A 12,784-nucleotide genomic window follows, 5' to 3' on the forward strand; every position below is an offset into this window, starting at 1 on the left:
TCCCACAATCTCATGATCAATGTGACATAAATAATATAAAGCATTAAACAATAAATAATGAGTATCTTAACACAACAAGAATCATCAACTAGTTTTTAACACTCTGCAGAGGTTGTATATCCTTACCCATGAGTCATGATTTACTCTTTCGCCCAAGGTGATCGCCTCTTAACCCACTAGCAAGGAAGGTCCGCAGGGATCACTATGAAGTCTTTTAAAAGTTCGTCTAGCAAGTTAGGGCCACAAGGTTTTCCAGGCGCGCAGATGTAGAGCCCCCCTTCCAAATGGCATAATGACGCACAACCTATACACATAAGGACAGAGGCCACACTATACCCAAAACGGCAAGCCCCTCTAGCGTCCTTTTGGGTAACCTCTAACAAGCTAGAAAAGGTCTTCATACTGAGCTAAAGCCAGAGCCATTATAGCCCTCATGGTTGCACTGTTATCCCGGGTGATCACGTACAGATAAATCCTCAAGTTGCTAAAAAGTTATTTTTATCATTTTGTTGCTTAAACATTAATCAAGTCACAAGATCATGGTCACAGAAAGAAAACTCAATTACTATACTTTCCTTGATCCAATTGCTCCTATTGATCTTGCTAGTTGTCGAAGTACTGATCTTGTTTCTTGTAGCACTCTTGATCACCCACAAATTGCTCACCCTCTACTCTCGATCATTGAATAACAACACACAAACAATCGGGGCCAATCATACACGAAGCAAACAATAGAATTGAATTAGAACAAACACTACAGTAGCAAAACAATATGAAAAATTCATAAAATAGTTTTATTCATCGCTATGATCATACAGACGTAAAGATCACGAAAATCAGAGCTAAACAGAGAAGATATGAATTTTCTAAGATTTGCTATAGAAAAGAAATTAATTAAATATGGTCACAAATTAAAAAAATTTTAATTGTAAAACAGTGAGACTAACATGTAAATCTTCCGAAGATGAATTTAACACAACTTGAATAGGTTAAATCAGAGTTGAAACAGAGAAAATATGACCTAAACAAGCTAATGTATTTCTATCTTATTTTTTTGGATTTATTTTTTTAAAGGAAAACGGTAATAATACTTGTTTGACATCATGGTGACATCAACATGATCTCATCATGCTAGCTATGAAAACTGTAGATAATCGAAGCAGGGCAAAGCACGCATGACACAGGATCTCCAGTATAGTGGTTGGCCATGGAGCTCACCGAAGCTTGGTGAGAACGACGCTTTTGATTACAAAGGTAAAAGCACCGGTAGATAGATTTGGATATGGCGAACTCACGCAGAGGCTCGTAGCGAATGGGGCGGTCTCAGTGAAGGCGTGCAGCTTGATCAGGTGGCTCGATGGTCGGCTTGCTCAAGTCAGTGGAGGGGCTTCCAACAGCTGTCACCACAGCGGTGAGAGAGCTCAGCACCTCGATGAGATCCATATATAGACTCAAGGAATAAAGAATAGATTAGCATAAAGTCTGGAACTTTGTTGGGGTTTAGTCCATATCGTGTAGCAATAGTGGAGCAGCACAACATATAAGGTGGAAGGAGTCCTCACCTATTAGGCTAGTCTTTTGGGTTGAATTAGGCCCAAGGCCTTATATGTTGTCAGTTCCGGTGGACCTGTCATATGTGGAGCGTAGGCTCACGGTAGCGAGCCCGGCCGGCTTCAAGCCAGCTCCAAGATCGACAACTCGGTGGACTCTACCGGTTCTAACAATTGGTATCAAAGCCGATGTCATAAATTCGATAAAAAATAAACAAATCTCAGAAAGGTAACAGGTGGCAAGAACCACCCCGATGTGTGACTAAGGGGGAGATTGTTGGGATTTAGTTCCACATCGTGTAGCGAGGTGGGAGAGCACAACATACCCCGATGTGTGACTAAGGGGGAGATTGTTGGGGTAAGGTTTAGTCTTACATCGTGTAGCGATGGTGGGGGAGCACAAAGTCTGGGGGAGTCCTCAACTATCAGGCTAGTCTTTTGGGTTGAATCGGGTCCAAGGCCTTATATGTTGTCGGCTCCGGTAGACCTAGGATATGTGGAGCGCAGGCTCGTGGCAGCGAGCCCGGCCGGCTGCATGCCAGCTCCAAGATCGAGAACTCGGTGGACACTACCGGTTCTAACAATTGTCAGCTCCGGTGGACCTGGCATATGTGGAACGCAGACTCACGGTAACGAGCCCGGCCGGCTTCAAGCCAGCTCCAAGATCGAGAACTCAGTGGATTCTACCGGTTCTAACAATTGTCAGCTCCGGTGGACCTGGTATATGTGGAGCGCAGGCTCGCGGTAGCGAGCCCGACCTGCTTCAAGCCAGCTCCAAAAATCAAGAACTCGGTAGACTCTACCATTTCTAACGAACTTAACTTCAATTGTCTATAGCTATTGCTGGCAGCCTTCGATGTAAATACGTACATGGATGGAACTTTCAGAACTATATTGCAGCAGATGATTAGCGGTGGCCTGAAAAGATTTGCAAAACATGTGCATGACAGCTTGCTAGCTAATTGGAACTCAGACCTTAGGGCTCAACAGGCAACAAACGCTTGGCTTCCCCATCTGCTCGGGCAGGGAGAGCACCGTCGCCAGCCATGGCGACCAGGAAAAAAACGCAACCGCGGCACGTCGACAGAAGCCTAAATACACGAAAAGAAGGGGATGCTCACCAACAAATAACTATGAACGATCAGCATTGATGGTCCTACACTCCTACATGTTTGGGCGTGAACTAGGCAGCATCAGAAATTCCTTGCGTGCAGTCAGTGGTTCCACAGCGGCCGACAACCCCAGGCGACAGACTTGGTGACTTGTAGAAGGCAGCGAACGATAGGATAAGCAACAGCCGAGTCTCTCCCAACGTGGCAATCGAAAGACATGAGGAGTGGAGAAAATTTTACTTCATATCATCAGAGACTCTCAAACTAGGGACTTCTCTTGAGATAGTTTTGGTATAATTTTGTCTAAGAGGCTGGTACATACATATAGGAAGGATAACTCCCCACATTAACATCAACTAGAGATAAGAGACTAATTGATGTTACATCCTCCACTTTTACTAGAAGGCCTAAATAAACATTAAAGCACATTAGTAAACAAAGACATGGTTTCTAGGATTTATTAGAACTATTGCACTTGGGATTTCAGCATTCAAAAGAAAGAGATATTATTATTTTCGAAATTTATTAATTTCATGATTAAAATAATTTCAAAAAAAATCTACAATTATTATTTAAGACGCGAAAAATACTCCAAGAGCTCTAAAAATTTGGGAAAAATTCTTGTAGACATTATGAAACCTGAGGAACTCAAATAAAGTATTTGGAGTTCATTGTAAGATAATTTGGAGCATCTAAAAATTAGATTATGCTAACGGGAAAAGGACCGAAAAAATTCTTGAGAAGTTTGTAGAGATTGCTTGATGAAAGAGGAACTAAAAGAATTCTTGAGAAGTCTGTAGAGATTGCACAAAAATACAAAATTAAATCAATTTACATCTATTTAGAAAGGAGTAATTTTTAGGGTGTTACACCTCCCCCCCCCCCTCCCGAGCGTTGGATCTACACGATGGGGCGTGGGCTATATAAGTCAGCCGCCACTCACCACTCCCCCAACCTGGAACCCTAGCTCATTCGCGTTGATTTGGAGGCCTTGCCAATATGATATTAAGGTCAAACCAGATCCATTTGAAAGCTTCCATTAAGTATGCATGGACCTTAAACTCACTTTGGACAAAGAAGTTATGGTCTTCCTAATGAAGTGTTGTCGGGCCGCTAGCAAACTAAAAATTCAGCATTGATGACCGTGCACTTTGAGACACATTCGTACCTATAAGCAAATAATGACATGTATATGTGGAACGAAGTGAATTATACCAAAAAACAGTATCCAAATATAGGAATAAGTTCACCTTAAAATCAATGGTCATATCTAAATGTGTCATGTCCTCATCATTCTCCCTTTCTTGATAACAAACTTGTCCTCAGTTTGAGCTTTGTTGAATGACGGGTTGTAAGGCCAGTCTCAGTGCATGGTGTCATTGCACAGTTTCCCAAACAAATTTACTGACAAAGCCTCCATGAAACAAACATTGAAACACCCTACACAATGCAACAGTTTCATTGTGATGTTTCCCAGGCTGATAATCGCACTTAAATGCTGCATGTGTATGGGATCATATACATCGTTAATCCTGTAGCCAATTCATACCAAAACTCACTGAGAAAAGCAAGTCGTGAGCAACAGGCCATGAAGCAAAGCAGTTCAGCAGCAACAATCATCACTATTCACACCGATTCACACTAGAAGCAAGCATCAGGCCATTTCAACAGAAAACAGGCCGTGAGCATCAGACCATGAGCAACATGCCGTGAGCAACAAGCATCAGACTTTTCACAAGCATCAGACTTTTCACAACAAAACTGAATGTGGTCATTTCTCACAAGCATCAGACTTAAGATAGAAAATAGCAGTGACCAAGATATAGTTCAGATCACATATACCAGTTCAGATATAGTTCAGATCACTTTTATATATATATATATATATATATATATATATATATATATATATATATATATATATATATATATATATATATATATATATATATGAGCTACAGAGCTCATCTTCAACCAATCATCACGTCCAATCTTCAACCAATCATGCACCCCAGAGATTCCAGTAGTTGCTTTCACCCTGCACAAGTAAACAAATAGCATAGTGTTAGTTCAGGTCACAGCAATGTATAATTGATAAAAAAAATGAAACATACATGTATTAGCTCAAATTGTAGGTCCAGGTGGAAGAGGACCAAATTTATTCCATATATGTTCCACCAAATCTTTCTTAAGTCGACGATGAGCCGATCGATCTCTAATAGTAGTATCTTTTTCTAAAACTCTCTCAAATGGAACTTCTTGATCCGGAGAGAATTCCGGCTCTTGAACGGTTGTTGAACTAGGAGGAACGTTTAGGTCTAGATTTTCTTCAATAATGTCTGGCTCCTTCTCATCTTCAACTATCATATTGTGAATTATGATGCATGCTAGCACGACATCACGGAGTACATCTCTGTCATATAGACGAGCAGGTTGTTTTAAGATGCAAAAGCGACGCTGCAATACACCAAAGGCTCTCTCGATATCCTTTCTTGCCCCTTCTTGTTCGGCTGCATACCGTCGTTCCTTCTCACCGATAGGGAGTTTAATTGACTTAACAAATACTGCCCATTCAGGATATATTCCATCACCAAGGAAGTACCCAATGTTGTACTGATTTCCATTAACAGTGTACTGGACTCTAGGAGCTTGTCCTTTGAGCTCATTGATAAACACACTAGACTGGTTCAAAACATTAATATCATTGTTAGAACCTGCTGCTCCAAAGAATGCATGCCAAAGCCAAAGATCATGTGATGCCACAGCCTCAAGTATCAACGTTGGATGTTTCTGATCACCACGAGTAAACTGACCCTTCCAAGCATTTGGGCATCTTTCCCACTGCCAATGCATGCAGTCAATGCTGCCAAACATACTAGGAAAGCCCCGTCTTTCACCAAGTTTCAGTAGACGTTCAGTATCTTCCATTGTGGGACGTCTTAGATACCTTGCACCAAATACCTCTAACACCTTTGGCAAATTCCTTCAAACACTCCATTGCTGTTGTCTCCCCAATCTTTAAGTACTCATCTAGTGCATCTGCAGAACTACCAGTAGCCAATTGGCGGATGGCTGCAGTACACTTCTGTAGTGGACTGAGACCTAGCCGATTAAGGGCATCGACCCTCTGAGTGAAATATGGAGACCATTGGCCCAAGGCATCAACGATGCGCAAAACTAGTGGCCTAGACATGCGGAACCTTCGGCGAAAAATATTCGAAGGGTATAGAGGATTTTCAGAGAAATAATCATTCACCAATTTTGCATGTGCTTCCTCTCGTGGCCTGTTGATGTGCTTCCTTGGATTCAATCTGTGATCAGAAGCCTTCTTCTCAAGTTCTTTGACGCTGGACTGTATGAGCACCTTGGCTTGATGAAGAACATCATCTAGGATCTCCTCCTCTGCAAGGAAGTCGTCCAGCGAATACAAAGGATCTTGACTACCTTGAGGACTGTTATTTTCCTCAGCCATCTATTTTCCAGCGAATACAAAGAGGTGAGGAAAAGAGTTGGGGAGAACAGCTGAGAAAAAGAAATGATGGGAAGAGAAGAGATGATTACCTCAAAGCTGTGAACAAGCTGCTACTAGAATGGGAGGAGAGAGAGGTCTTGCGTGACAGAAAAAAGAGAGAAGGACTACGTGTATATATATAGGTGCACAGGCACCAGCATTCACACTACAAACTGCATATAGTGCAGCATTGAAAACCAGTAACTGAAAACTTTGCATTCACACTAGAAACTGATATAGTACAGGCACCAGCATTCACACTAGTAACTGAAAACTTTGCATCTTCACACTAGAAACTGAAAAATTTGCATGTTTCACAGTAAAAACTCATATAGTGCAGCATTTAGACAAATATACTACGATTCAAACGTACTGCACCTTTGAATCAGAACTAACCTTATTCCGCAAATAACTTTTCTTCTAACTTCCGCATTGCCTTCACTCGTGACGCCTTAGCCTCTTCAGACATGTTCATTGTATCTTGAGTAAGTAGGGAATTGTACACCTCAAACATCTTTGCTTCCTTCTGCTCATGTGCTGCCTTCAAATTAGCATTTGATATCTGAATCTGAGCAGCTGTGACTTTGTCGCGCTCCATCTTTCGGTCTTCTTCCACCTTGACTATTTTCTCAATATTGTCCCCAAGGATGACAATTCCATCCTTGACATTTTCCTTCTTACGCTTTCCTCTGCGCTCAGCCTTTGCAGCTTCTCTACCTGGCGGACGTTGCTGTGCATCTGGAATATCAACTATTTCAGAACTGTCTTTGTTGTCTTTCTCTGTCTCGAACTGTGCACACCATTTGGGCTCATCTTTGAGAATCTTCCACCAATGTATCAAGGTAAAATTCTTTCCATGCCTGTTTGCATACATCTTTTGTGCTTCTTCCTCCAGCATGTCATCCGAATAACCGCTTGTGTGCAACTGAGTCACCTTTGTCCAGTAGTCATTCCACTCACCAATTGCTGTCTTGAGGCGTGACCAATGTATCTTCAATTGGTTGAGTTCCCTTGTACGCTTCCCTGCACCTTTCCTATTGAACTCACTAGTGATCTCCTTCCAAAATGTATCTCCTTTCTTATCATTTCCATGAATAGGGTCTTTAGAAATTTCTAACCAAGAACTAGCCAATCGCTCTTCCTCTTCATGACTCCAGTACCTCAAATTTCTTTGCTTCACCATCTTCTTAGTTGAAGTTTCTTGTTCCATGACTTGTTCAGTACCCTGTGGTGAAGGTGTTCCAAATGAATTTGCTGGAAGTGGTGGAGAAATTGGGTTGAATGACACATTTTGACCAATCAAATGAAAGTTCTCTCCCTGCGATTGCGGCGGATAGTTTTGTTGATGAATCATATTTAGGAAACCTCCTTGCGGTGGAAAAATCCTGATAGTTTTGTAGCAGCTGTGTTAATATGCTTGGAATAAATACTGATTACTGAATTTTACTTAAACAAAAACAGACTTCAACAGAAACAGAAAAGCAAGGCAGTACTACCCAACAGGAAGCATCCTACATGTTTCTGAAATACTACTTCGCAAACTGAAACAACCTCTGTAAAAGAAAAACTGAAATCAACAATACACTGAAATCAACAATACAATCTGTCAAACAAGTACTGCCTTCTACTCCCTGAATATGGTTCATGTTCAGTATCACACAATGAGAACAGACTTATCTACTTGGGTATGGATTGAGCATCTGTCAAAATCACAGCAACTAGCAAAGAGCAACAATCAAAATCACAGCAGTATCGATTGACTAAAAAATAGATCGAAATCAAACATACCATGAATTTGGATCTTGTGCAAAATTGGGAGGTATGGAGCCCCATCTTGCTCCTTGCAGTGGAAATGTCGGCGCAGGAAGGGATCCAGGAGCTTGCCCTGCCGCCGGCACGGTGTGGGTGGGAGTCGGCGCGGTGGGGGTGGGAGTCGGCGCGGTGGGGGAGGGAGTCGGCGCCGCTGGGGAGGAACAACCTGGAGGTGGTGACGGCACACGAGCGGATGCCTTCTTCAGTCCAAGCCGGCCGCGGGTCTTGCCGGTATTGCCTCCTCTGCCAGCGGCGCCACGCCTAGAAGCCTCGGCCGGCGGCGGATCCATGGAGCCTAGAACCCTAGGAGGGAGGACGGTGGATGGGACACGAGGGAGAGGAAGGCGAGCTTGGGGGGAGGGAGGGAAGAGGGCGCGGGAAAAGGACGAGGCTGCGCGCGGGAAGAGGCGAGGCTGCGCGCGGGAAGATTGCCGACGGCGCGCACCTCCCGCCCGCACGGGATCGGGGAAGACGGGGTGAAACGACTCAGTGCTCGTTTCATCCGGGTTTCAAGTCCTGGGAAACGACGCCCGACCAGTTTCACCGTGGTGAAACGATTCTACTCTCTTTCCTCCCTATTTCATGCAAAACGCTGATGTGTCACTATATTAAATGCTGGTGAAACTCTGGTGAAACTCGCACCTAAGTAGTAACCAACTTTGCTCCTCTTCTTGAAAATTAACCTATTTCCTTATAACGAAACTTGGGGATCTCAACATGACATCATTATATCTATTTTATATTTTTATGTAATTTACTATAATTTTTTAAAGATTCAACCAAAATAATAAAAAAATAAAAAGACAAATCTGTCTTAAAAAACACTTATAACCAGTCAGGGAGGTAAAATGAACGGTTTTAAAAATTTAAGGAGGTGCTTTATATGGTTTTAGAGCTCAGAGAGGAAAAATAGGTTTTTGCAAAAGTTAAGAGAGGTAAGGTGAACTTTTTCCAAATAAAAAAGACATGGCAATGGCATGGCAACACCGGACAAAGAACAACCGAGCATACTAGAATATTTAAAAAAGTCGATATATCTTATACTCTACTACTTTCTCTGTTCAAATTAAGTCGTTTTGATTTTTTTTATCCAATAATAATGTATCTAGATGCATATCAAAATTTATATATTCCAAAAAAAACCACTTATAATATATTGTAGATGGATGGCCGCGCCAACCGCGGTGGTACATGCTGCTGACTGCTGAGGAATGAAAATGAAGTTGCCTGATCCGTCGGGCACACGATCGGTCGCCCGGCCTCTTCGATGTCGCTACTTGCTATTGTTGTGTCTACTTACTTAATTAGCTAAGCATAAGGTGTCGATCGGTGTCGGACGCGCGCGGACGATCATATATGTGCATGCATGTGCACTTAGCTTGTTCTCGATCGATCATCAAACTCCGGTCCTCGCACACTGCACACGTACAGGCGGTGGACGACGACAGTAGAATATCGATCCGATCCGACCGAGACAGCCGTGCCATGGCTTCTTCCTTCGGCGAGGCCCCCGTCGGTGACGCCGGCAGCGGCGAGAAGATCTTCCGCACCAAGTGCGCGCAGTGCCATACGGTGGAGCGAGGCGGCGCGCACAAGCAGGGGCCCAACCTGCACGGCCTCTTCGGCCGCCAGTCCGGCACCACCCTCGGCTACGCCTACTCCACGGCCAATAAGAACATGGCCGTCGTCTGGGAGGAGACCACCCTGTACGACTACCTCCTCAACCCCAAGAAGTACATCCCGGGCACAAAGATGGTCTTCCCGGGGCTCAAGAAGCCCAAGGAGCGCACCGATCTCATCGCCTACCTCAAGGAATCCACGGCGGCTTAATTATTATACATACATATAACGTACATATATAGTAGCTTCTTTAATTTAATTAATTAATTTCTTCTTGCATTGACCATATGCATGCATATGCATTTTCGCTACATATATACTACCAATAAATTAATTATCCATTTCTTTATTCCACATTTTTTACATCATCCATCTATATATATGTTTGTGAATTGAAGCTTACTCTATATAATCGCTCTGGGCTTCGATTAACTGCAAGAATATATACATATATGTTATGAGCTCTTTTACAGTGGTTGAGAGTACCTCTTAGTTCCTCCTGGTTCCTAAGTAATTAATTAGTGATAATTATTTTTATGAGTGGAAGGTTAACATGGTAATTGCGGCTCCTCCTCCACCCCTTCTCCACGCACGCCTCGCCCACACGCACCTGAAGGACACAATCTCGTGTCTCCGCCTGACAACAAGCCGGTTACTCCGATCAAGGAATCAGCTAGGTGGTTGAGTATACGTGATATTGGAGGGACCGGCTATAGAGGACAGGTAATTATGGATCAAATTTGCGTCTCCCTATGAGCTGTTGCTGTGGTTGAGGTCACACATTAAGTTCACAAAAATTTCTCTCTGGTTGTATGGACTATATCTTAGTGAGTTCGAGTTGCTGAATTGCAGAAGGGAGTTATATATGGTTGCCCACGTATTACAGGAATGTGGTCGCATTTTTTATGTCAAAATTATAAGCATGAGAATTGTTTCTGGACCTGAGACATGATAGACTTGAACAATTTGTTTTTGCATTCATTTCACATTACCTCAAACATTGGTAGATTGGGGAGTAACTCAGCAAAAATTACAAGCAGACATCAACTTAAACTGAAGGTATACACAACTAAGAGGAATGGTTCGCCTGATGATCTGAACCTTTTGCTCATTTGCTGCCCATCGTATATCAATGAGTAGAGTTCCTATATCAATGACTAAAGTTAAAGAAGAGACTGAAATATTAATTTCCAGTTGAAGGCCAGCAGCCACCTGCAGACATCTGATATGCAAGTTCCTTCGAAGTGGCAATGCAAATAACAAAGGGGAATGGGATTAATACAAGCAGGCAAGTATAGCATAATTTTAGCATAATAATCTTGCACCATACCTTCGACAATGTTGGATATCTCCAAATAATTATTTGGTTCTGAGAATACCCGTGGGTGCTAAACTGGTAACAAGCTCATGGTGCACAAAACTTTAGTTACATCACCACTGGAAAAAAACCATTACTAATTTGGCTATTTGATAATCGACTAGGCTAATAATTACAAAACTCTGGTGATTTCATTATGTTCTCTCTATGAAGACAACTTTACCACACCTTTGGAAATTGGAAAGTTACTGATAACCTAATTTGTGTTAACTGGTATCTGTATCATGCGGACAAGTAATCTAGTGCATTGCAACATGAAAATTGTAATTGTACTGCTCATGTCATCGTGTCCAACATTCCTATGACATGAGGCTAAAACCTGAAAAAACTGAAAAGGATAGGGACTGGTCGGAGGCAGAGCATGCTCACATGGTGACAGCGGCACCTGAACCCTGTAGATGTTGTTGTTGCTGGATTCGAGCACGAGGTCGCCGGCGGGGGTGATCTCGACGGCGTATGGCCTCATCCCTAGCTTGCTGCTGTCGAACACGTCAGGGGTGATATGGACGGCCTGCGGCTCGATCCCCAGCTTCCTGCCGTCGAACACCATGTCCACCGCGTACCGGCCCTCCTAGCGCACCATGGACTGTCTGCACCCTCCTAGCAATGGGGACGGCCGCCGCCTCGGCAAGGAGCACGGACGCTGCCGAGCCCGGATCTCCCCTATTCCACCGTCTTCGTGGCGGCTGATTTGACCGGCCTTGGACCACCGCGTTCGCGGACGCGTGCACCACGCCGCTTGCACCCTCCGGGCAGCTAGGACAGTCGTCGTCGCCGTGAACAGGAGCGCGTACACCGCCGGGCCCGGATCTCGCCTCCTGCACCGCCTTCGCCAGATCTACACGATGCCCCTGTTCCTTAGAGGCTAGTGAGAAGCAATCGCATTCTCTGTCCGCTCTCGCCCTCGCCCTGGTAGCCGGCACCGCCGCAGCCCTGCCTCACCCTCGCCCTCGCCCTGGCAGCCGGCACCACCGCAACACACACTCTTTGTGAGAAGGAAGAACAGACAGACGAGAGAGTGGATAAGATTGAATTTGAAAAATAAACATGTCACAAACTATACTACTTCAATCGTTTCTATACTACTCAAACATTATTTTTTATTATAAATTTTACTATTGTAACCTTAATTGCATAAAATAATTTCATAAATAGAATTATCTTAATTTTTTTAAAGGGTTGATCCCATCAATTTTAGTATATACTTGGTGCATATGGTCCCACCATTTAATATGTACTAGGTGCATCTCTAATTAGTTCCTCTTGGTTCCTATGTATTTTTAGCCGTCGGATTGGTCCTCTTAAGCCGTCCATTTTTTAACAACCATTGTGAAAATTCTCATATGTTATATATGTGTTATGATTGTACTCTCGATTGTTCTTAATATATAATCCAGACGGGAAAGCTCTCCCCTCCGTAGATTCTCGTTAAAGAAAATATTATCTGTCAACAGTCATCGATTCATGCAATCAATTTAAGTTAAGATTAATTGTTAAGAGTTTATTTATTTACTTATTACTATACTATATTTGTACCCATGCGTTTCTTTTCTTTATGGTATAGAAGGTGAGATTAGGTGCCCTTTTCTTCATTTTGCATTTCTTATTATTCCTGCTTATCCTACTTTTCTAGTTGTTTTAAGTAATATGCGCAGTACAAAGTTTGTAGTAGGAACTTCTTTGAGTCATTATATTTTTCTGTTTATACGAAGGACCACAAATTTTTAAACATGACTACTACAACGATTTGATCATTTTCAGAACTATTTTGCATTGGAAACCTAAACAATTTCTAAATGCA

The 12,784-nt window shown here is 42.9% G+C and overlaps 2 protein-coding genes and 1 pseudogene across 3 annotated transcripts; 1 reads left to right on the forward strand and 2 right to left on the reverse strand.

Moving 5' to 3' along the window:
• Positions 3,854-8,497, reverse strand: LOC8064307. The gene is made up of 3 exons (XM_021462622.1): positions 7,962-8,497; positions 6,570-7,558; positions 3,854-4,700 (listed from the first exon to the last, which is right to left on the reverse strand). Exons 1-2 carry the CDS (start codon positions 8,273-8,275, stop codon positions 6,571-6,573), a joined length of 1,302 nt encoding a protein of 433 aa, XP_021318297.1. The 5' UTR covers positions 8,276-8,497; the 3' UTR covers positions 3,854-4,700; position 6,570.
• LOC110436518 lies at positions 4,787-6,563 on the reverse strand (annotated as a pseudogene).
• On the forward strand, positions 9,326-10,243 carry LOC8064308 (cytochrome c). Of its 2 annotated transcripts, none has more exons than XM_002447345.2 (2): positions 9,326-9,835; positions 10,153-10,243. In XM_002447345.2, exon 1 carries the CDS (start codon positions 9,342-9,344, stop codon positions 9,813-9,815), a length of 474 nt encoding a protein of 157 aa, XP_002447390.2. In that variant the 5' UTR covers positions 9,326-9,341; the 3' UTR covers positions 9,816-9,835; positions 10,153-10,243. The 2 variants fall into 2 exon arrangements, with proteins under 2 accessions (XP_002447390.2, XP_021319692.1); XM_021464017.1 differs by having other exon boundaries at positions 10,147-10,226.

This window comes from Sorghum bicolor, chromosome 6 (genome assembly GCF_000003195.3).
Source record: "Sorghum bicolor cultivar BTx623 chromosome 6, Sorghum_bicolor_NCBIv3, whole genome shotgun sequence".
NCBI lineage: Eukaryota > Viridiplantae > Streptophyta > Magnoliopsida > Poales > Poaceae > Sorghum > Sorghum bicolor.